General features: G+C 40.0%; 1 protein-coding gene and 1 long non-coding RNA gene across 2 annotated transcripts in view; one reads left to right on the top strand and one right to left on the bottom strand.

Moving 5' to 3' along the window:
- LOC117512320 overlaps positions 1-18,881 on the bottom strand; it is a 28,175-nt gene extending 9,294 nt beyond the window's left edge. The window contains exons 1-2 of the long non-coding RNA XR_004561276.1: positions 18,770-18,881; positions 2,088-2,098 (exon numbers count right to left, since the gene is read on the bottom strand). This is a non-coding gene — a long non-coding RNA (uncharacterized LOC117512320). The remainder of the gene's footprint in view (positions 1-2,087; positions 2,099-18,769) is intronic.
- Positions 1,569-9,395, top strand: LOC117512318 (prostaglandin E synthase 3-like). The gene is made up of 6 exons (XM_034172332.1): positions 1,569-1,676; positions 1,821-1,919; positions 3,041-3,130; positions 3,222-3,278; positions 3,534-3,561; positions 7,380-9,395. The coding sequence occupies exons 1-6, from the start codon at positions 1,584-1,586 to the stop codon at positions 7,397-7,399; spliced, it is 387 nt and encodes a 128-aa protein (XP_034028223.1). The 5' UTR covers positions 1,569-1,583; the 3' UTR covers positions 7,400-9,395.
- Positions 18,882-24,438: the final 5,557 nt, after the last annotated feature.

Here is a 24,438-nt window from a genome sequence, read left to right as displayed (position 1 = left end):
CACTATTTTTGTTATTGTAATATTGAATGATTTTCACAAATAAAGCCATGAAAAATACACACAGTGCGTACAGGATTACAGCTGCCGGCGCTAATGTTCTTTGCTAAATATTGCGTCGTTGTTCCGATTGTCACATCTTTCGGAAATTTACAGACATTTTTCACAGTGTTGTCCATAGATTCAGTCACATCTGTGTTGTTATGTGAAGCATGCATGTCCACGTTCAAAAGCTTTGCTCTCAGTGGCGTTCCACATGAGCGGCTTGTGGAGTACTCGGCGTGCATGCGCCAAATAATGTCACAATGGTCTGTTGATAATGGCACGTACTGCGAGGGACAGGCAAACAGCCAATCACATAACAGGTCTGTGTAAGTTTACGCCATCACCATGTCACTCACCAGAGTTGACATGTCTGCTGGGTGCTAAGGAGCACAAGATAATTAATGTTATTCTACCAGGTACAAAGCATGAGTAAAATGTTTTTTTTGTGTGTGTGTGTGTGTTTTCTTTGTTTGTGTTGCCACTGGACAGATGATCTTATGTGAGATAAAAGTGCAGTGTAATTAAATGTTTGGAAACTAGGTGCATTGAGATTGAGGCAAGTTTTACACTGAATGCTCTTCCTGACTCAAGTCCAGTGACAAACGTACACCGCCTTATTGTCTTCCCAAGTGGTTCTCTTAGCCAAGTACTGATCAGGACCCCACTCCACTGAGATCTGACACCATCAGGTGTAGACAGAGCAAACTGTCTGGGCAGTTGTCTTTTCTGTCAAATCAAGAAAAAAATGTTTGAAAGCAGGGGTCACCAACCTTACTCCTGGAGACCATCCATCTTGCATGTTTTCCCTGGTGTACAAGCTGCTACTGCAGCTAATTAATTGTTCCCCTTCACCCCGGTGGGAGACGGAGAAATGCTATTTGACCGTGCATGTCTGCCTGCATGTGTCCGGGCTAACAGAATACTCACAGTAGCTTTCCACAGGTTGAGTATAGAGAAAGAGGTGGGTGGAGATGCTGCTATTCTGGCATTGCAGTTTTTTTTTGTTGTTGTTCTTCAGTCTGGGAGACAGGCATCACCAAGCTCTGGAAAGGAAAACGGGACAGCTGTAGGAAATATTGCACTGTTCTCTGTGTTGGGAAAAGTGATTGCAAGGACAGGATTCAGTCCCAATTACTTGCTGCTCAGCGACTGGAACAGTTTAGCTTCACAGCAAATCACCATTGCCTGCATCCTTGCTCTGCAACATTTTATTTGCAGCCTACATTGGTTTGATTTGGTTGACCAGACTGCTCTCTGGGACATCCTGAAAAATGTCAGGATTCCTAATAAGTTGCTGGACCTCATAGCTAGCCTATATATGAGTACTGTAAGTGTTGTGTGAAACAGGGGCAGAATGTTGGGTTTTACTTAAAAATCTTCTGTTAAAAATAGACTTGAAAATGTACCATATTTATACCAGCAAAACTTTCAATTTTATGCTACTAACACCCCCATGCTCCTGACTTTTCAAAGTTGATCGTAAGGCTTTACTGGGGATTACTACTGTAGTATTCATTGTGTGTGTGACTAAATAAAAATTCATGGTCTCCTTTTCATTTTACAGCTGTATTAGTGGGGCAGATAATATCAAACACCAGAATATAGTGGATCTTTTTGGAGAGATTGACCCCAAAGTAAGTTAATTTCATGCACGCATCTTGCAGAGTTCCAATGCATTTTCACTATATCACATTTTATTACAAGTGTGCTTAATGCGCATTATATTACAAATGGTAGAAGACCCTCACGGTGGTTATAAAACCCTCTTTGCCATGCAGGAATCTAAACACAGGCGTACTGACAGGTCTGTGTTGTGTTGTTTGCTGAAAGCAGAGGCTGGGAAGTCATGGCCACGACTCACCAAGGATAAGGCAAAGGTACGACAGACAGTTAACTCACCTTGCATTTTGTGTTCCAGTTTGTTTATATACAGACCCGTTTCTATCAATTTTTACCATAATTCTGAAAGTAAATATCTTGTCTTTAATTTGGATTAAATTCTTCTATAGTTTTCCAACCACCCCCTTCACCACTACCATACACACACATAACAACACTACAGTTTAATAATCAGCTAAACTGTTAATAAGATTTCCATACTGGGCAAATTGGTATTGCAAGAGTATTCATTGAATTTATTTGTTTTCATGGACCTTATCCAAATTCACAAACACAATATATCAAAAATACATTCAAAAATATATAAGCAAAAAATGAAAATAAATAAATAAATCAAAAACCATCGTCACACATGGGCAAAGAAAATTGTCTATATATGTTTAAAGGTTTGACCCAGATTGCTCGTTATACCAACAGATGCAGTTTCAGAAGTTTTTTTTCAAAAGGCATTCATTAGAAGTGAGTTTACGTAATCTGGTAATAAATTCCATTCCTTCATACCCTAAATATGATAGTGTTCTTAATGGCATTAGTTCTAGCAACAGGGTAGCATGAAGTTTCCCACCACAGCATGTCTAGTTGTGTATCTATGATTTTCTGAACTGAAAGAAAAAATTCCTAAACAAAATATAAGGTAACTTAGTGACAATAATCTTCCTGGTAAACATAAGTGAATACAAAAGTCGGTCTTTAACTAACAGCCAGTTTAAATTCTTGTGCATTTTGATGATATTTGTCCTGTAACTGCACTTAAGTGCTATACGAGCAGCCCTATAATCTGAATAATCTGCAGTTTATTTATCATTTCTCCAGTAGCATTTGACCAATGGTTACTGTTCTTCCCCAAAGTAAGACTAAGGCACATTTCCACTGCAGTATTAAATAGAACTAGAAATTACTCAGGTCTGTAAGTAAATGTGGCACAAGGTTTGTGTGTGTGTGGTGTGTGTGTGTGTGTGGTGTGTGTGTGTGTGTGGTGTGTGTGTGTGGTGTGTGGTGTGTGTGTGTGTGTGTGTGTGTGTGTGTGTGTGTGTGTGTGTGTGTGTGTCCAGTTGTCAATTTCTTACAACATTTTAATTTTGAATGTATTACCCCTTAGTGCAACTGGCTAAGTGTGGACTTCAATAATTGGAAAGATTGGGCAGATGACTCGGATGAGGACTTGTCCAGTTTTGACAAATTCTCTGAGGTAAATGTGAAGACGTGAGTGTTTAAAGTGTTCCTACAGTCAGGTATAAAATGCTGATATGTTAATTGATGCCTTATCTATGTTTCAACAGATGATGAACAGTATGGGAGGAGATGATTTACCGGACTTTGATGGTGCAGATGACGAGGTAGGCTTATTGTTTTCGTGCAGGAGTTTAAATGTTTCCTTTACTACAGAATCATGTCTTGAAGGATAAGTTCATTTTTTTTAACCCCTCATACAATATGAAGCAATCGTGAAAGGTGGCTGCAGCAATCAGAGACTCGATTAACAGTCTAACATGAATGGGATTAAGAGAAGTGAAATTGATCTGTGAAGTGAATTTGGACAGTTGTAATTGTTTGAAGAATTGTAATTTATGTTTTTGTTTTCTTTTTAAAAGCATGATTCTGCAGACAGTGATGATGAAAGTAAGTATACCACCCCCCACCCCCATTTTTTTTTTTTTTTTTGTAAGTAGTAGTCTTATGCATGTCTTTAGATGTGGGAGGAAGCCAGAGCCCCTGGAGGGAACCCACGCGAGCACAGGGAGAACATGTAAACCCCAGATAGAAAGGCTCCCGGTGGGATAGCGATCCCACGACCTTCTTGCTCAGAGGCAACAGTGCTAACCACTAAGCCACAGTGCTGCCTGAAATTTCATGTTTCCTTCAAAATGTTCCCAAGTGTTTTTGTTTAACAGGGCAAGGAATTTTCAACACAGCATTTCTATTCCTAGTTTTATTTTGGATGCTTACATTTATTTTACTTTGCACACACAGAAACAAAATTATTTCAACAAAACTACTAGGGTCAAAATTATTAGACTCCTTAGGAATTGACCTTTTTGTTTAGCCATTGCACATACCACCTTTGTGCAATGATGTGCTTTAACTTTGTAATGCTCAAAGCTTGTAAAATCAAGTTAAAACTGGGGGGTTATCAATTAAGATTTTAATGTTTGTTTTTAAAGCTACTGTATTTATGGCCTTGCACCTCCCTACTTGTCTGAAATTTTAACTTTGCACACTTACAGTAGGACATTACGGGTATCTGGCCAGCTTTACTTTGATGTTCCGAGGTCAAGATACAAGCGCTGCGGTGATCATGCTTTCGGGGATAGCTGGCCCCAGACTGTGGAACAAGCTACCTCTTGAATTACGTACTATTCCTGACCTAGCATTTTTTAATGTGTGTTATTTTTGTGAATTTGTGTTTTAATGTTAAGCACTTTGGACACAAGTCGGTGCTGTAAAGCACTCTATAAATAAGTGTTGATTGATTGATTATCTTCCCATATACACATAGTATAAAAACTCCAGTAAGGGGTTGAGCTGTCACTTGAGATTTTGTATGCCTATCTTTAGATAAGTCTTGGTGGTAGCTCTCAAACTAGCTGTCATCTGTATTTTAGTTTGATTTATGTCAACAACAACATGAGAACACTGTCGTGATGAAAAAAAAGTATTACCTTCAAAGGGAGCTTAGGAGCAACACTAAATTTTTTTGTTTTATTATTCTGATCATCTTGAGATGTACAGTAGTGTTCAGAATAATAGTAGTGCTGTGTGACTAGAAAGATTAATCCAGGTTTTGAGTATATTTCTTATTGTTACATGGGAAACAAGGTACCAGTAGATTCAGTAGATTCTCACAAATCCAACAAGACAAAGCATTCATGATATGCACACGCTTAAGGCTATGAAATTGGGCTATTAGTAAAAAAAAAAAAGTAGAAAAGGGGGTGTTCACAATAATAATAGTGTGGCATTCAGTCAGTGAGTTCATCAATTTTGTGGAACAAACAGGTGTGAATCAGGTGTCCCCTATTTAAGGATGAAGCCAGCACCTGTTGAACTTGCTTTTCTCTTTGAAAGCGTGAGGAAAATGGGATGTTCAAGACATTGTTCAGAAAAACAGCGTAGTTTGATTAAAAAGTTGATTGGAGAGGGGAAACTTATACGCAGGTGCAAAAAATTATAGGCTGTTCATCTACAACGATCTCCAATGCTTTAAAATGGACAAAAAAAACAGACGCGTGGAAGTAAATGGAAAACAACCATCAAAATGGATAGAAGAATAACCAGAATGGCAAAGGCTCACCCATTGATCAGCTCCAGGATGATCAAAGACAGTCTGGAGTTGCCTGTAAGTGCTGTGACAGTTAGAAGACGCCTGTGTGAAGCTAATTTATTTGCAAGAATCCCCCGCAAAGTCCCTCTGTTAAATAAAAGATGTGCAGAAGAGGTTACAGTTTGCCAAAGAACACATCAACTGGCCTAAAGAGAAATGGAGGAATATTTTGTGGACTGATAAGAGTAAAATTGTTCTTTTTGGGTCCAAGGGCCGCAGACAGTTTGTGAGACGACCCCCAAACTCTGAATTCAAGCCACAGTTCACAGTGAAGACAGTGAAGCATGGTGGTGCATGCATCATGATATGGGCATGTTTCTCCTACTATGGTGTTGGGCCTATATATCGCATACCAGGTATCATGGATCGGTTTGGATATGTCAAAATACTTGAAGAGGTCATGTTGCCTTATGCTGAAGAGAACATGCCCTTGAAATGGGTGTTTCAACATGACAATGACCCCAAGCACACTAGTAAACGAGCAAAATCTTGGTTCCAAACCAACAAAATTAATGCCTCGCAGATGTGAAGAAATCATGAAAAACTATGGTTATACAACTAAATACTAGTTTAGTGATTCACAGGATTGCTAAAAAAGCAGTTTGAACATAATAGTTTTGAGTTTGTAGCATCAACAGCAGATGCTGCTATTATTGTGAACACCCCCTTTTCTACTTTTTTTTACTAATAGCCCAATTTCATAGCCTTAAGAGTGTGCATATCATGAATGCTCGGTCTTGTTGGATTTGTGAGAATCTACTGAATCTACTGGTACCTTGTTTCCCATGTAACAATAAGAAATATACTCAAAACCTGGATTAATCTTTTAAGTCACATAGCACTACTATTATTCTGAACACTACTGTATAACAAATCTAAAATTCTCCTTATACCTCAGAGTTCCTTGGACATTTCCATTGTTCTGAGTATATTGGTCAGTCCAGTGAGTGCTGTCAAAGAGAAACTACCAGTTGTAGTCAATCATGATCATTAACGAGAAGTTCATAGCCCTTGGCCTTGTTTGGTTAAAAGACGTAGAACCTTCATCACCACTTATTAAAAGATTAAAGTAAATGTATGTATATTATTTAAGCCTCTAAGTATTATTTTGACCCTGTGTGGATGACAGAAGAACCAAAATAAATTCTAACTTGTGCACCCAATTCTTTTTTTTAAGTCATGAATGATGTATGCTGCATAATTATTAATTGTTCCACGCAGAAACTTGGTGGTTCATTTTGCTTACATTTAGTCACATTTTACAGTATAACTGGAATAGAAAGAAAAAATGTTAAAAAAAAAAATCACAATCCCAGCATGATGTACATTTGGCACCTGACCCCTCTGGTGAATTCTGTGTGCAGAAGTGCCCTCAATTCTTGCTTCCACCAAATAGCCTTCACACCAAAGTACATGCATTATATGTAATAATAAGAGTCTTTATTGTCATTGTACATACATACAATTAAATTATTCCTCTGCATTTAACCCATCCTAATTACAGTTGGACACAATCCAACCACTAAGGGGCAGTGGGCAGCCACAGTCCACCGCCTGGGGACCAACCCCAGATGTCGAGGTTCTTGCCTTGGTCAGGGGCAGAGAAAGGAACAGACCCTAAATAAGCATGTTTTTGATTGTGGGAGTAAACTGGAGTGCCCAGAGGAAACCCACGCAGACACTGGGAGAACATGCAAATTCCAAACAGAAAGGGTGGGAAATGATCCCATGACCTTCTTGCTGTGAGGCACCAGTCAAGTGCTAACCACTAAGCCACCATGGCATGCATCCTGAAGTAAGAAAATGATACAAACGCTGTATTTAAAATGTTTTGTTTGAAATGTATAGAAAACATCCCCCCACCCACCCACCCAAATGCCATATTTTAGAAGTCCACTGGAGGGAATGGAAAAAAAAATGGGATGAAAAAAGTTCATGTCAGCTCCGCTGTAGTTATGGTCAACATCATAATTTGAGATGGCTCCAAACTGAGATTTATGTTGAAATGTGTCACTGCTGGATTCCTGGTCGTTGCTTTGCAGCAGCCAGTCACATTCTTTTAAATGTTTTCAGTCATTCAAAGTCATTTTGGTCATTTTTATTTTCTCCCTTCCAGAAATGCCTGACCTTGAGTAGATGAACAGGGATGCCACCTCAGTAGTAAATAAAGTGAGTTTGGAGGAGGGACTATACATGAGTTGGTAGACAGGCTGGAGAAGAAACCTCATCTCTCTGTTTCCAAAGAGAAACTCCTCCAAGAAGTGACTGGGAATGACTGTTGGATACAGACATGCACAGAGATCCTGGGCGATGTACAGTGCTGTGCTTTGCTGTTCTGCATGAACAATTCTGTTCAAATTAAAATGTTGTTCGTTGACTTCAGTGACTGTAATGGGGCGTGCCTATGTCTTACACTTTCTCTGTTTTTTGCGCTGGCCTTTTATGTATTGAACATGGTGATTTATAATGGAAAAACTCAAAATTCCTTTTTTTTTTTAAAGGTTTGTTTTATTTTTAATGACATATCCTCCCTTCATGTTTGTAAAGTGAATTGGCATTTTAAGTGAAAACGCAAGGAGCTTTTGTTGTGTTTGTTAGTTTAGACCACATTAATCCTAGATACGTTTTTCACCAGTTATACAGCTTCTTGAGAAAGTGGAATAGAGAAGGATTTTCTTTAAAAAAAAATGTGCAGTTTGCCAGAAGGCACAATGGGAAACCCGAGCTGGGATTTGATCTGTTATTTTGCTTTACAGTCCTCTTCTAGTCCACCCCAACATGAAGCTGTGAACAGTGGTCCAACAGGAAGATGTTGCACCATTCTCATTTCTCCACTCCTCCGCAGTAGCCTGTAACTCTTTTAGCGTTGTCACTGTGTCTTGATGGCTTTCCTCACTCCTCTCCTTCCAGCAGAGTCACTGATTTTCAGATCTGCTTACTTGACTCATATTTGCCCCACAGTACCATAAGTTTTGTATTTCCTAATGATTGATGTGAATGAAGTCCAAGACCTTTTCAGACTTGGAAGTGATCATGTATCCACCCAGACATGTGTCAAGAGAACTGGCTGTAAAGGTGATGATTTAATCCTTATGTTTTGGATAAATGGCCCCTGTCCCAATTTTTTTATTATTATTGAAGCTGTTACAGGTCTGAAATGCAGGAATGGATGTGTATTAACAAATGTAGTTGTCCACACAAATCATGAAATATCTTGTGTTCATACTGTCTGCAATGAAACAGTAGTCAAAGTAAATGTGAGAATCAATGCTTCCCCCCAACAGCAAAATAAAATATAAACTCTGATGGTCTGAATATTTTTGGACCATCACAGTTTAGATTTCTGGCCCTAACTGATTAGTTGCCCAGAGCGGAGTCCAGGTGAAACAATTTTCTTTGATCTATCAAATTGCTAAGAAATGCAACTAGAACAACATAAAGTTCATGTTTCTCACTTTGATTCTCAAAATGAGCTTTTTAGTCTGGCATATCTGATAACTACTCTTAAAGGCTTTGACCCCATTACCTTTGATAACTTGACTTAAACCTCCAAGAAGTCAACAGTGGGGTTAGCGTGAACCTCATCCAGCTCTGGGCTTTTGGTGAGCTGTAGGAGATTAAGATTATGTGCCATTTGAAAGAGGGCCTATAAAGGTTGAAAATTAAAAGATCATGTAACAAAACTTAAGCCTGTCTTACAATGCAGCTAAAGACAGACACAAGCTTTAGTTCAAGTGACAGTGGGGCCTTCCTGTGCATTTTTTTTTTTTTTATTTATTATTTGAGATCAACTGACGCAGTTGTGCATTTTCCAGCATGTGCTGAGATTACAGTTGTAGAATGATGCAATCTCTGCGGAGTTCTGTTCTATGCCACTGTACAAAAAATATTGCACATTGTAGCAGATCCAAAAATGAATTTTCTTCCATATGCATACTGAGGAAAAGGCAGAAACCTTGTTATCTATCAAACGTCTCCTAAATCCAACAGTACAGGTCACAAATGTGATTAACAAGATAGAATTGTGCTTTGAAAATGTGTTTGGTTCAGTATGTGTTGAACATTTTTGCAGTTGTCTGTGGGAGTTTGATTTTACGTTTATAATAAACTTTCAGACTGCTGAATACAAAGACGAGATGTGAATAATGTTTGAAATTGAACCCAAAGCTCAGGAAGTCTGCATGTATGCGTAATGTCGTGTTATGACCAGTAGGTGGAGCCAACTGGCTTTAACATACGGCTTTCAAGTTTACAGTATTTATATTTGGACGGGGGTCGTGCGCTTAAACTTTTGTGTGTGTCAATCTAAAACATTTTGTTTCAGTCCATTAAAATAATGCATAGAATGCTGCATTTTGACGTAATTGATGCTGACGGCATTTTGAACTTGTTTTTCCATTGTATATGATCTAATGTGCTCTAGGGAAACTATCCAAAAGGATCTGACTCCAGGTCAGAAATGTCTTTTTCTGTTATACAAGGCCAGAGAGCTGTCTGGGAGAAAACCAGTTTGAAGCTGGGGAAAGAAGGTAAATCAGTCGTTAGAACTGAGCAAACACTGAACACAGCCAATGCAACAGTTGGCCTGTGGCCTTTGTGTGGAAATTGCATGTTCTCCCTGTGTTGGCTTGAGTTTCCTCTGGGTGCTGCGGGTTCCAACCACATTTAAAAGACATGCAGGTTACGTGACTGAAAAACTAAGTCTCCCTTGTAAAAGAGATCTCAATCTCAATGGGACAAAAATAAGGTGAAATTTATTGGTGAAATGTGCAATACATGTACAAAAAGCAATACATGAGTACAGTCTGGCGCCATGTGGTGGAGAGTACCTCGATTGGAATGACCCTAACAGAGTGAGATTGACAAAGACACAAGACAGTAAATGACAGCGAGACTCGGGGCCTGCAGCAACTGCATTCAAGAAGATGGTATAATCAAGAATTTGGCTGGCTGTGAGATAAGTAATTTGTGCAGCATTTTCCTTACCCAGTCATCCTGGGCTTGAGCGATGGAAGAATGATGTCTGGAGTTCCTAAGCACTGTGATTCTGGCATCTGGTAGCTTGAAAAACTTGATATTCTTTCATGGAGCTCGGAGACAGGGTTGTGATCCTTAGCTGTGGATGCACTGGAAGCTCTGGAAACAGGAAGCTTTGGTACAGATGTCTTTGGTACTAGTTCTCTCCAGACGATTCTTGGGTACACTCAGAATTACTTTGCGTCAAATAAACAGTTATTTAGTGTAGTATCTCACTGGGCTGGAGACACAAATTTGTGACCCCCCCGGTGACACATCAATTCCTCAACTACAACTGACCTCAGAACTAAACTGTCTGATATCTTTGCGTCATGTTTGGAAAATTCCCATTCAGTAGATAGTCTTGTGGACAGTTTAAACTCAGCGCTCAAAACTACACTTGACATGATTGCTCCACCTATATTAAAACCGCACCCCCCAAAACATAGTCACCTTGGTTCAATGATGATTTGCATGACCTCAAACATAAGGCTAGAGGTCTAGAATGGAAATGGTGTAGTTCAAAATTAGAAGTATTCAACCTTGCGTGGTGTGATGCTATCTTAGACTATAAGCATGCATTACTGGCTACAAAGTGGGTCTATTACTCTGATTTGGTCAACAAAAACAAGCATAACTCATTCTTGTTCGACACGGTGGCAACACGTATACATGGACAACCACCTGTAGTTCGGTCTCCTTTTACAGCACAAGATTTCCTGGATTACTTTGAGAAGAAAATAGAAGACATTAGGTTAAACATATCCCAGCATGCCTTAACCCAGCCACTACACCCTGCTATTGAGGTGGGCGCCACTACTGAGGTGTTACCTAGATTTACAGAATTTAATAGTATTTCATTAGGCATGCTGACAAAACTCGTGGCGTCTACAAAAAGCACAACCTGTTTATTCGATCCTATACCAACAAAACTGTTTAAGGACCTGTGGCCCATTCTTGGGCCAACTGTGCTGGAAATGATCAATCTGTCATTAACCTCTGGATCTGTTCTGAAATGTTTTAAATCTGCAGTGATTAAACCGTCATTTAAGAAATCAAATCATCATCATCAATTTTATTTATATAGCGCCAAATCACAACAAACAGTTGCCCCAAGGCGCTTTATATTGTAAGGCAAGGTGATACAATAATTACGTAAAAACCCCAACGGTCAAAACAACCCCCCGTGAGCAAGCACTTGGCGACAGTGGGAAGGAAAAACTCCCTTTTAACAGGAAGAAACCTCCAGCAGAACCAGGCTCAGGGAGGGGCAGTCTTCTGCTGGGACTGGTTGGGGCTGAGGGAGAGAACCAGGAAAAAGACATGCTGTGGAGGGGAGCAGAGATCAATCACTAATGATTAAATGTAGAGTGGTGCATACAGAGCAAAAAGAGAAAGAAACAGTGCATCATGGGAACCCCCCAGCAGTCTAAGTCTATAGCAGCATAACTAAGGGATGGTTCAGGGTCACCTGATCCAGCCCTAACTATAAGCTTTAGCAAAAAGGAAAGTTTTAAGCCTAATCTTAAAAGTAGAGAGGGTGTCTGTCTCCCTGATCTGAATTGGGAGCTGGTTCCACAGGAGAGGAGCCTGAAAGCTGAAGGCTCTGCCTCCCATTCTACTCTTACAAACCCTAGGAACTATAAGTAAGCCTGCAGTCTGAGAGCGAAGCGCCCTATTGGGGTGATATGGTACTATGAGGTCCCTAAGATAAGATGGGACCTGAACTTTGGATGCTGTAGCTCCTCTAAAAAAGAGAGCTTTAAATCAGAAGTGCCTGACTCCGTGGTATAACTCACAAACTCGTAGCTTAAAGCAGATAACCCGTAAGTTGGAGAGGAAATGGCGTCTCACTAATTTAGAAGATCTTCACTTAGCCTGGAAAAAGAGTCTGTTGCTCTATAAAAAAGCCCTCCGTAAAGCTAGGACATCTTTCTACTCATCACTAATTGAAGAAATAAGAACAACCCCAGGTTTCTTTTCAGCACTGTAGCCAGGCTGACAAAGAGTCAGAGCTCTATTGAGCTGAGTATTCCATTAACTTTAACTAGTAATGACTTCATGACTTTCTTTGCTAACAAAATTTTAACTATTAGAGAAAAAATTACTCATAACCATCCCAAAGACGTATCGTTATCTTTGGCTGCTTTCAGTGATGCCGGTATTTGGTTAGACTCTTTCTCTCCGATTGTTCTGTCTGAGTTATTTTCATTAGTTACTTCATCCAAACCATCAACATGTTTATTAGACCCCATTCCTACCAGGCTGCTCAAGGAAGCCCTACCATTATTTAATGCTTCGATCTTAAATATGATCAATCTATCTTTGTTAGTTGGCTATGTACCACAGGCTTTTAAGGTGGCAGTAATTAAACCATTACTTAAAAAGCCATCACTTGACCCAGCTATCTTAGCTAATTATAGGCCAATCTCCAACCTTCCTTTTCTCTCAAAAATTCTTGAAAGGGTAGTTGTAAAACAGCTAACTGATCATCTGCAGAGGAATGGTCTATTTGAAGAGTTTCAGTCAGGTTTTAGAATTCATCATAGTACAGAAACAGCATTAGTGAAGGTTACAAATGATCTTCTTATGGCCTCGGACAGTGGACTCATCTCTGTGCTTGTTCTGTTAGACCTCAGTGCTGCTTTTGATACTGTTGACCATAAAATTTTATTACAGAGATTAGAGCATGCCATAGGTATTAAAGGCACTGCGCTGCGGTGGTTTGAATCATATTTGTCTAATAGATTACAATTTGTTCATGTAAATGGGGAATCTTCTTCACAGACTAAAGTTAATTATGGAGTTCCACAAGGTTCTGTGCTAGGACCAATTTTATTCACTTTATACATGCTTCCCTTAGGCAGTATTATTAGACGGTATTGCTTAAATTTTCATTGTTACGCAGATGATACCCAGCTTTATCTATCCATGAAGCCAGAGGACACACACCAATTAGCTAAACTGCAGGATTGTCTTACAGACATAAAGACATGGATGACCTCTAATTTCCTGCTTTTAAACTCAGATAAAACTGAAGTTATTGTACTTGGCCCCACAAATCTTAGAAGCATGGTGTCTAACCAGATCGTTACTCTGGATGGCATTTCCCTGATCTCTAGTAATACTGTGAGAAATCTTGGAGTCATTTTTGATCAGGATATGTCATTCAAAGCGCATATTAAACAAATATGTAGGACTGCCTTTTTGCATTTACGCAATATCTCTAAAATCAGAAAGGTCTTGTAAAACTGAAGTTATTGTACTTGGCCCCACAAATCTTAGAAACATGGTGTCTAACCAGATCCTTACTGTAGATGGCATTACCCTGAGCTCTAGTAATACTGTGAGAAATCTTGGAGTCATTTTTGATCAGGATATGTCATTCAAAGCGCATATTAAACAAATATGTAGGACTGCTTTTTTGCATTTACGCAATATCTCTAAAATCAGAAAGGTCTTGTCTCAGAGTGATGCTGAAAAACTAATTCATGCATTTATTTCCTCTAGGCTGGACTATTGTAATTCATTATTATCACGTTGTCCTAAAAGTTCCCTAAAAAGCCTTCAGTTAATTCAAAATGCTGCAGCTAGAGTACTGACGGGGACTAGAAGGAGAGAGCATATCTCACCCATATTGGCCTCTCTTCATTGGCTTCCTGTTAATTCTAGAATAGAATTTAAAATTCTTCTTCTTACTTATAAGGTTTTGAATAATCAGGTCCCATCTTATCTTAGGGACCTCGTAGTACCATATCACCCCAATAGAGCGCTTCGCTCTCAGACTGCAGGCTTACTTGTAGTTCCTAGGGTTTGTAAGAGTAGAATGTGAGGCAGAGCCTTCAGCTTTCAGGCTCCTCTCCTGTGGAACCAGCTCCCAATTCAGATCAGGGAGACAGACACCCTCTCTACTTTTAAGATTAGGCTTAAAACTTTCCTTTTTGCTAAAGCTTATAGTTAGGGCTGGATCAGGTGACCCTGAAACCATCCCTTAGTTATGCTGCTATAGACGTAGACTGCTGGGGGGTTCCCATGATGCACTGTTTCTTTCTCTTTTTGCTCTGTATGCACCACTCTGCATTTAATCATTAGTGATCGATCTCTGCTCCCCTCCACAGCATGTCTTTTTCCTGGTTCTCTCCCTCAGCCCCAACCAGTCCCAGCAGAAGACTGCCCCTCCCTGAGCCTGGTTCTGCTGGAGGTTTCTTCCTGTTAAAAGGGAGTTTTTCCTTCCCACTGTAGCCAAGTGCTTGCTCACAGGGGGTCGTTTTGACCGTTGGGGTTTTACATAATTATTGTATGGCCTTGCCTTACAATATAAAGCGCCTTGGGGCAACTGTTTGTTGTGATTTGGCGCTATATAAAAAAAAAAATTGATTGAAAATTGATTGATTGATTATTCAAAACCTTATAAGTAAGAAGAAGAATTTTAAATTCTATTCTAGAATTAACAGGAAGCCAATGAAGAGAGGCCAATATGGGTGAGATATGCTCTCTCCTTCTAGTCCCCATTAGTACTCTAGCTGCAGCATTTTGAATTAACTGAAGGCTTTTCAGGGAACTTTTAGGACAACCTGATAATAATGAATTACAATAGTCCAGCCTAGAGGAAATAAATGCATGAATTAGTTTTTCAGCATCACTCTGAGACAAGACCTTTCTAATTTTAGAGATATTGCGTAAATGCAAAAAAGCAGTCCTACATATTTGTTTAATATGCGCTTTGAATGACATATCCTGATCAAAAATGACTCCAAGATTTCTCACAGTATTACTAGAGGTCAGGGTAATGCCATCCAGAGTAAGGATCTGGTTAGACACCATGTTTCTAAGATTTGTGGGGCCAAGTACAATAACTTCAGTTTTTATCTGAGTTTAAAAGCAGGAAATTAGAGGTCATCCATGTCTTTATGTCTGTAAGACAATCCTGCAGTTTAGCTAATTGGTGTGTGTCCTCTGGCTTCATGGATAGATAAAGCTGGGTATCATCTGCGTAACAATGAAAATTTAAGCAATGCCGTCTAATAATACTGCCTAAGGGAAGCATGTATAAAGTGAATAAAATTGGTCCTAGCACAGAACCTTGTGGAACTCCATAATTAACCTTAGTCTGTGAAGAAGATTCCCCAGCCAAAGATAACGATACATCTTTGGGATGGTTATGAGTAATTTTTTCTCTAATAGTTAAAATTTTATTAGCAAAGAAAGTCATGAAGTCATTACTAGTTAAACTTAAAGGAATACTCGGCTCAATAGAGCTCTGACTCTTTGTCAGCCTGGCTACAGTGCTGAAAAGAAACCTGGGGTTGTTCTTATTTTCTTCAATTAGTGATGAGTAGTAAGATGTCCTAGCTTTACGGAGGGCTTTTTTATAGAGCAACAGACTCTTTTTCCAGGCTAAGTGAAGATCTTCTAAATTAGTGAGACGCCATTTCCTCTCCAACTTATGTGTTATCTGCTTTAAGCTGCGAGTTTGTGAGTTATACCATGGAGTCAGGCACTTCTGATTTAAAGCTCTCTTTTTCAGAGGAGCTACAGCATCCAAAGTTGTCTTCAATGAGGATGTAAAACTATTGACGAGATACTCTATCTCACTTACAGAGTTTAGGTAGCTACTCTGCACTGTGTTGGTATATGGCATTAGAGAACATAAAGAAGGAATCATATCCTTAAACCTAGTTACAGCGCTTTCTGAAAGACTTCTAGTGTAATGAAACTTATTCCCCACTGCTGGGTAGTCCATCAGAGTAAATGTAAATGTTATTAAGAAATGATCAGACAGAAGGGAGTTTTCAGGGAATACTGTTAAGTCTTCAATTTCCATACCATAAGTCAGAACAAGATCTAAGATATGATTAAAGTGGTGGGTGGACTCATTTACATTTTGAGCAAAGCCAATTGAGTCTAATAATAGATTAAATGCAGTGTTGAGGCTGTCATTCTCAGCTTCTGTGTGGATGTTAAAATCGCCCACTGTAATTATCTTATCTGAGCTAAGCACTAAGTCAGACAAAAGGTCTGAAAATTCACAGAGAAACTCACAGTAACGACCAGGTGGACGATGGATAATAACAAATAAAACTGGTTTTTGGGACTTCCAATTTGGATGGACAAGACTAAGAGTCAAGCTTTCAAATGAATTAAAGCTCTGTCTGGGTTTTTGATTAATTAATAAGCTGGAATGGAAGATTGCTGCTAACCCTCCGCCTCGGCCCATGCTACGAGCATTCTGACAGTTAGTGTGACTCGGGGGTGTTGACTCATTTAAACTAACATATTCATCCTGCTGTAACCAGGTTTCTGTAAGACAGAATAAATCAATATGTTGATCAATTATTATATCATTTACTAACAGGGACTTAGACCACATTTAACTGTTTTAGTCTGTAGTGCAGTTGAAGGTGCTATATTATTTTTTCTTTTTGAGTTTTTATGCTTAAATAGATTTTTGCTGGTTATTGGTGGTCTGGGAGCAGGCACCGTCTCTACGGGATGGGGTAATGAGGGGATGGCAGGGGGAGAGAAGCTGCAGAGAGGTGTGTAAGGCTACAAATCTGCTTCCTGGTCCCAACCCTGGATAGTCACGGTTTGGGAGGATTTCAGAAAATTGGCCAGATTTCTAGAAATGAGAGCTGCTCCATCCAAAGTGGGATGGATGCCGTCTCTCCTAACAAGACCAGGTTTTCCCCAGAAGCTTTGCCAATTATCTGTAAAGCCCACCTCATTTTTTGGACACCACTCAGACAGCCAGCAATTCAAGGAGAACATGCGGCTAAACATGTCACTCCCGGTCCGATTGGGGAGGGGCCCAGAGAAAACTACAGAGTCCGACATTGTTTTTGCAAAGTTACACTCCGATTCAATGTTAATTTTAGTGACCCTAGTGTATTGAAAAAAATTACAGGCCAATATCAAATCTATCGTTCTGTTCCAAAATTTTAGAAAAGGTGGTTTCACGGCAGCTTGTAGACCACTCACTGAGAATGATCTTTTTGACCACTGCAGTCTGCTTTTAGGAAATATCACTCCACAGAGAGAGCTCTCACTAAAGTGAATGATCTGCGAGTAGTGGATCTAACAACACCACTACGGTTTTGGTGTTGTTAGATCTTAGTGCTGCGTTTGATACCGTGGATAATCATATTTTGCTCGATAGGTTGGAGAATCTTTTTGGGATTACTGGTAGTGCTCTTGCGTGGCTGACGTCATACCTGTCCATTCATTCTCAATATGTTTTGTATAATAACACTACCTCTAATCTTAGTGACATAAGATTTGGGGTTCCACGGGGATCCGTTTTAGGCCCCTTGCTTTTCTCCCTGTATGTAGCACCTCTTGGGCGTATACTGCGGTGTTTTGGGATTGCCTTTCATTGGTATGCTAATAATACTCAGTTGTACATGCCCATAACTGTGGGAAATCTCATTCCCATAAAATTCCTGGAGGACTGTCTTCTATCAGTGAGAAGCTGGATGTCTTCTTACTTTTAAACTCTGATAAAACTGAAATGATGGTTTTTGGTCCAGCAAGACATTGGCAACAATTTGACCAGCTGGTGCTCAGGCTGAGTTCATGTGTCATACATCATATGGACAAAGTGAGGAACCTTGGGGCAATTTTTGATCTCACATTGTTCTTTGACCTCCACATCAGGGATGTTACTAGGACTGCTTTTTTCCATCTGCAAAATATAGCAAGGATCCGCCCCATCCTGTCCATGGCTGATGCTGAGACCTTGATTCATGCTTTTGTTTCTTATAGATCAGATTATTGTAATGTGCTATTTTCAGAGTTACTGCAGTCCAGCATTAGGTTCAATTGGTTCAGAACACTGCTGCCAGACTTTGGCACGAAGGAGAAGGTTTGAATATTTCACACCATTTTGGCATCTTTACACTGGCTCACTGTCTCTGTGAAAGCAGATTTTAAGGTTTTGTTATTGACTTATAAAGTTGTTCATGGACTGGCACCGTCTTATCTGGCCGATCTGGTGAAACCCTATGTGCCGGCCCGGGCTTTTGCGGTCACAGGATGCGGGACTACTCTGTGTTCCCAGGGTGAAGAAAAAGTCAGCTGGTCAAGTGCTTTTTCTTATCGTGCACCCTCTCTATGGAACGGTCTTCCTGTGACCATGAGGCACTCAGAGTCTGTGGACATTTTTAAGTCAATTAAAACCTATTTTTATTCTTTTTCTTATGAATAGCTTTTAAAATCAGTTTTATTCTTTGACTTCTGTTTTAATTATGTATTTTAATTTTTAAATTTTTATTTATTTATTTTAAATTTTATATTGAATTGTTCTGTTTGAGGCACCTTGAGACAGCTTTTGTGTGTGATTGGGCGCTTTATAAACTGATTAAATTGAAATTAATTGAATTAAGACCTCTGGCATAATTTGAACAATATATAAGCAGTATGCAGCTTATAGACTCTCCCAAATGTCATAAAACTGCAACTCTGTATAAGGAATTTTAGACAATTAGATAAGACAATTAATGTTAAAGAATGCCTTTACTTTTGTTATTGTACTATTTATTTATTTTTTTTCTGTCTTTCTGTTTATAATGATAATACTATGAGTGCTATTGTGGCCTCGTCCTTTGTTCGTTTGCTGTCCGTTTACTGTTTAGTGTATTTGTTGAAAAAAGGGACAAAAAAAAAAAACGAGTTAAAACACCCTTATAATATTGAAATACAAATAAACTTGATTGTTGGTTTGTTTGTTTATTTTGCCATTGAAATTGGCTATGTTGGGTATTTCTCCTCCAAACATTCTTAAAACCTTTTTATAAGACAAACAGAGTCAAGAACACCAGTGAGACAGAAAGTCAAATTAATCACGCGCGGAGTGCAGTCCAGGCTGTACACCAAGGCTACACTAAAGTCTGGCCTGTGCTCCCCGCTCTTTGTTATTAGAGATGCCCTCTTACATCATAAAACTGTGTCCTAAGGGGGGGGGGGGGGGGGGGGGGACAACGCGAGACAAGTTTCTTCCCGTAACATAAACACATACATCAATAAGCGCAGCTGTAAGGAAAAAACAGTTTCTTTCTTTTACTCTTATCGTCAAAGGTCAGCACATCTCGTTCGTCTGTTGCAGTTATCAGCTGTTGTGCATCTGCCTGGAGTGTCCTGGTCTTCACACTAAGCATCACATCACAACAGTCAAAACAACCTTCAGGTCTATTACTTCCAGTTCATGACTGACCCCGTCATGCTTCACTCCCAGTCGTTAGCGGCTACAAAAACAAGTTGTATAATAATAATAAGTACATCCAGCTCTTCATTCCCAGTTCAGATTGACCCCAGCATGCTAAAACAAGGTTGAATAACACATACAGTCTCAGGGTTAGGTGCAAAACAGCACAACACCGTTCTCATGAGAAAGAAGACAAGGTACAAATGTTTAACAGTGAAACATATATACAAAATCTTTAACATTCCCCTCCTGTTTATCGCCTGTTAAACATACAGTAGTAGTTATCACCTAGCTTAGCACTTCTTTTTGAGATTTTCACTAAGAGGTTCATCATGGTATGTTCTATAGGCTTACACCCCAGAGGTGATGTCATCATTGTCACCATCATCGGTGTCTGGGTCATCATACTTCCATTGGTCTGGGTACAGGTCATGGGAGTCATCGTCCTCCTCGGTGTCGTCTTGCCCCAGGAGTGGATATGATGCTGGTCCCCCTCCTGGTCCTGGACTTATTGCTGTGGTTATCATTCTATTTACAAGGCCTCGGAGACATGGAATACAACAACATCCACACAATGTTAGAATTGCAGCAAATACTGCTATAGACCACTAATAGTGAAGAAATCAAAGACCTCCATCTTCCCATCCCTTCCAGCCACCAATCCCAGCCTTCGGTGTTTTACTCCACTGTGCTCTTCATCTTCCTGTTCAACGTCCTCAGCCCGTCAATGGCTTGAGTGAGACTGCCGTCTGCAGCCGTGTTGTTGGAATGAATGTGCAGCATTGTTCTCCGAACATGGCACAAAACCTCACTTTCTCCGCCAACAACATATCCAGAGCAATACGATTCTGGAAGGCCATAAGGGACGGGGCTTCTAACTGTGAATGGACAGCCTTAAATCCTTCCTCAGTCCAATTTCCTAATTTCTGTACATTGTAGTGGATGTAGTTTATTCTGTCCACGTTTTTATTAATTGAACACCACCAACAGATGGAAGATTCGAATCCAGCTGCTATTTGATCAATCAGTTTATACTCATCGGGCACTCCTCTGGGGACTCCTATTGCGTCAATATATGTTGGATTTCCTACTCCTTTCCACTCTCTTTTTACTCTATGTCTGGCTATGCCTTTCTGACAATCTTCAGGAATAAGAGAGGCGGCATATGTCGTAACGTCTTCAGGGGTCATGGGTATGGCTTTAACTGGTAACAATAATGATATTAATGCACAATAACCTGACACATTTCATGGCAGTCTGTCAAAGATTCTGTTATCACCACACCACCACCATACGTCACTCCTCCCGACAGGTTTGAATGTGGGAGTACTACGGACCACATTCTTACACCAGGCAGTGTGGCTTAAGCTACCCAAAGTCTTACTTGTCCCTGTCAAGTGTACACATGTATGGTTAGCATGCCCAACTTTGCTTGAAAATAAAGGTTTGATCTTAGTCAATTTGGTCAATGGATAGATCTTGTCCCACTTAGAACAATTGTTGTTTGCTGCAATGTATGTCTGTGTCATAACAGTCAGCAGACAGTCTTTGGGTAATGCTGCCGGTATTACCTGTAATATAGGTCTGGGTCCCATACATACAACACAGTCCTTCTTTGCTGCTAGTCCTGCTTGTTCTGCCATTAAAAGCCAATTGTTATTTTGTCCACTAATTCCTGTAGTTACTAGGAACCAGTCATCTGCCTTCATGTCTTTTGTGCCTTGTACGGACATCCCCTTTGCTTGTATGGGCACCCCCTTTGCTTGTATGGACACCCCTTTGACGTACTTAATTCGGTCAATATTGGTTGCTGTACTCTATCTGTTTCACAGAGGAAAAAATGGAAATACGGATCTTTTCCTGGTTTGTATACCCAAAGGAGGAACAACCAACAGTCTCCCTCTATATCAGGTGGGAATATGGTTCCTTTTTCTGTGGTATTCACCACTATAGACAGCTTATCATCTGTTTGATACATTTTGAGAATTTGACTCTGGTACTTAGCCCACTCGGTTTGTGCCCATCTTGGTGTCCATCTACTCCATTCATCGGCTACCAACGTTTCCCATCTCTTATCTTGTTGATCATTGGTCATATACCATGAGAAACTATTTCCGTAATTAGTCCCTCTGTCACCATCCCCACCATCCCATATTCCATGGGTAAGAGCACTATATGGTACAGAGATGACCACAGAAGCTTTTCTAGGAATGCAGGCTTGTATACCAATCGGTACGCATTGTTCCTATCACAGCTATGTACTGTGGCATTATTATTGGACTGGGGTCTTCGTTACTTCCTATGTACTGTGGCATTTATTATTGGACTGGGGTTCTTCGTTTACTTCTTTTGGTCTCTGCAATCTGCGGAGGTGATCCTTATTATCATGTCCCGTGCTTATGGCTTTTAATAATAAGCCCAATCCAAAAAGAAAAGTAGCATAACAAGGACTGTCCCATGGGGTCCAGGAAACCCTCGTTCTTTTGTTTTTTTTTCTTTCGCCATTTCTGCACACTACAGCACACCTATGTTCAGAAACAGTGGCTTCTAATGTCTTCTGCTACCTTTCGTGTCTAACCTGGATCTTAACACCAAGCTCACACACTATTAATAGTCTTGTCCTACTGTTCTTACTGTTGTCTGTGTCTGCAGAAATGACTTTCTTACAGCGAGTTAAATGAATCCATGTACTCTTTCCCCAATTTTCAAGGCTGTGGGTGTTGGAGTAGTACTTGATGGGGCCCTTCCATTTAGGTGAATGCCAGTGTTTTCTCTTGATGCTTCTTATCAACACCCAGTCTCCAGGTACCACTTTAGGGTCCTCCTGTGGAGAAATGGGATCATCAGTGTTTGGAACTCTCCCTCGTTGTCCTTCTAACATTTTTTCATGTAATCCGCCAAATTGGCTTCCTCAGGTACATCCCAAATTTGCCCATAATATGGCCATCGATATTTTCTGCCAAACAATGTTTCATACGGTGTCAACCCCATGGTACTAGTTATGTTTATATACATTTTTACCAAATCTACACAATGTGTCCATGGTCTGCCTGTTTCCTCCATTGTCTTTCTAAGTCTGTTTTTTTACTGTTCCATTCATCCTTTCCACTAATCCGGCGCTTTGTGGATGATAAGCACAATGATTTTGAGATTGACCTGTAGCGCTTCTCCTACGTATTGCACTATTGTATTAACAAAATGCGCTCCATTATCTGAATAGACTGTTTCTGGTATTCCAAATCGTGGAATGATGTCTTTGCATAATGCCTTAGCCACTGTAAGTGCATCTGCATGTTTTGTAGGAACAATTCTACCCATTTTGAGAAGGCATCAATTATGACTAAACAAAATTCCTTCCCTTCATGTTTACTCAGCTGTATATAATCCATATGATCACTTGAAAGGGATATTGTGGTGTTGGAAATTTGCCTCTTTGGGGTCTCAAATTGCCTTGTGAGTTGTGTTTTGCACATATCATGCATGCTCTACAATGCTGTTTTGCATATGCATCGAACCCATAAAGACAAAAAATAGATTGCAATTGCGATATCATACCCCCTGATGAGACATGCGTCACGCCATGGCTCATAATAGCTGCCCATTTAAACATATTTTTTGGCAATATGGGTTTCTTTTGTGGTCATACGTACAAATAATTTGCATACGTAGCTCCTTTATTTATCCACATCTGTTTTTCTCTTTCAGTTGCCTGCTGTTGCATGTCAGCAAGCAGTGTATGACCTAAATGCAAATCTGGAGTGGTTTCCTGTACAAAAAAAATAGAAGAAGTTGCTGCTGCCTCTTTTGCTGCTCTGTCAGCAAAATCATTTCCTTTTGAAATACTGTCAGAGCCTTTGGTGTGAGCCGCACATTTGCATATAGCAATTTGTTTAGGCAATTTCACAGCTTTCAGTTGTGCAGTTAGGAGTGTGGCATGAGTCACTGGCTTTCCAGATGATGTCACCATTCCACGCTCTCCCCACAGTTTTGCAAACACATGCACTGTGCTGAAAGCGTACTGGCTGTCTGTATAAATTGTTACAGCCGTACCTTTAAACAGATAGCAAGCTGCAGTTAAAGCAACTAATTCAGCTGCTTGTGCTGAAAATGACGATGGCAATGAAGCAGAATCCAATACTTCTGAATTTGTGACAACAGCATATCCAGATTGTGTTTGTCCATAAGCGTTTTTAGTGGAAGAACCATCCACATACACAATTGTACTGTTTGGGATGGGTGTGTCCTGGAGGTCTGGGCGTGCTTTCGTACAGACCGTAGCTACATCAAGACAATTGTGCGGCTCACCATCCTCAGGTAAAGGTATCAATGTGGATGGATTCAATGTTGTACAGCGCTCTACCGTAAGATGTGGTTGTGATAATAGCAAGGACATACACGAAAGATGTCTTGCTGGGGACAAAAGGCTCATGTTTGTCTGCAACAGAAGTGCAGAAACTGCATGTGGAACTTTCAGTGTCAACTGATGGAATAGAACACCATTACTGCTACTTTGAACAGCCATAGAGGCTGCAATAACAGCTTGTACGCATGGTGGTAGAGCACTTGCCACTGCATCCAATTTAGATGAGTAGTAGGCAACTGGCCTCAATTTTGAGCCATACATTTGAACCAAAACACTAGTCATGAACTTATTCTTACAATCAACTGTTTGAATGAATGGTTTACTATAATCTGGTAGTGCCAAAACTGTGGATGACACTAATGTTTGTTTTACTTTTACAAAAGTTTCCTCAGCTTCTTTGTTCCATTCCAACACGGTTGACATTGAAATATCATCCTTGTACATCAAATCAGAAAGTGGACTAGTCAATTCTGCATAGCAGGGAATCCATGCCCTGCAGTAATTAGTCAGTCCAAGAAATGACATCATCTGCTTTTTTGGTTTGTGGTTTTGGAGCGTGCAAAATTGCTTCCTTCCTGTCAGACAGGATCGTGCGCC

Source organism: Thalassophryne amazonica, chromosome 6 (genome assembly GCF_902500255.1).
Source record: "Thalassophryne amazonica chromosome 6, fThaAma1.1, whole genome shotgun sequence".
Lineage (NCBI taxonomy): Eukaryota > Metazoa > Chordata > Actinopteri > Batrachoidiformes > Batrachoididae > Thalassophryne > Thalassophryne amazonica.
The sequence above is the reverse complement of the archived record's forward strand: the minus strand, read 5'-3'. Positions and strand labels throughout refer to the sequence as shown.

Coding starts and splice junctions, on each gene's coding strand:
- LOC117512318 (XM_034172332.1), top strand. CDS start 1,584: ATGGTCTCCTTTTCATTTTACAGCTGTATTAGTGGGGCAGATAATATC. Junction 1,920..3,040: donor TCACCAAGGATAAGGCAAAG/GTACGACAGACA, acceptor ATTACCCCTTAG/TGCAACTGGCTAAGTGTGGA. Junction 3,562..7,379: donor TGCAGACAGTGATGATGAAA/GTAAGTATACCA, acceptor TCTCCCTTCCAG/AAATGCCTGACCTTGAGTAG.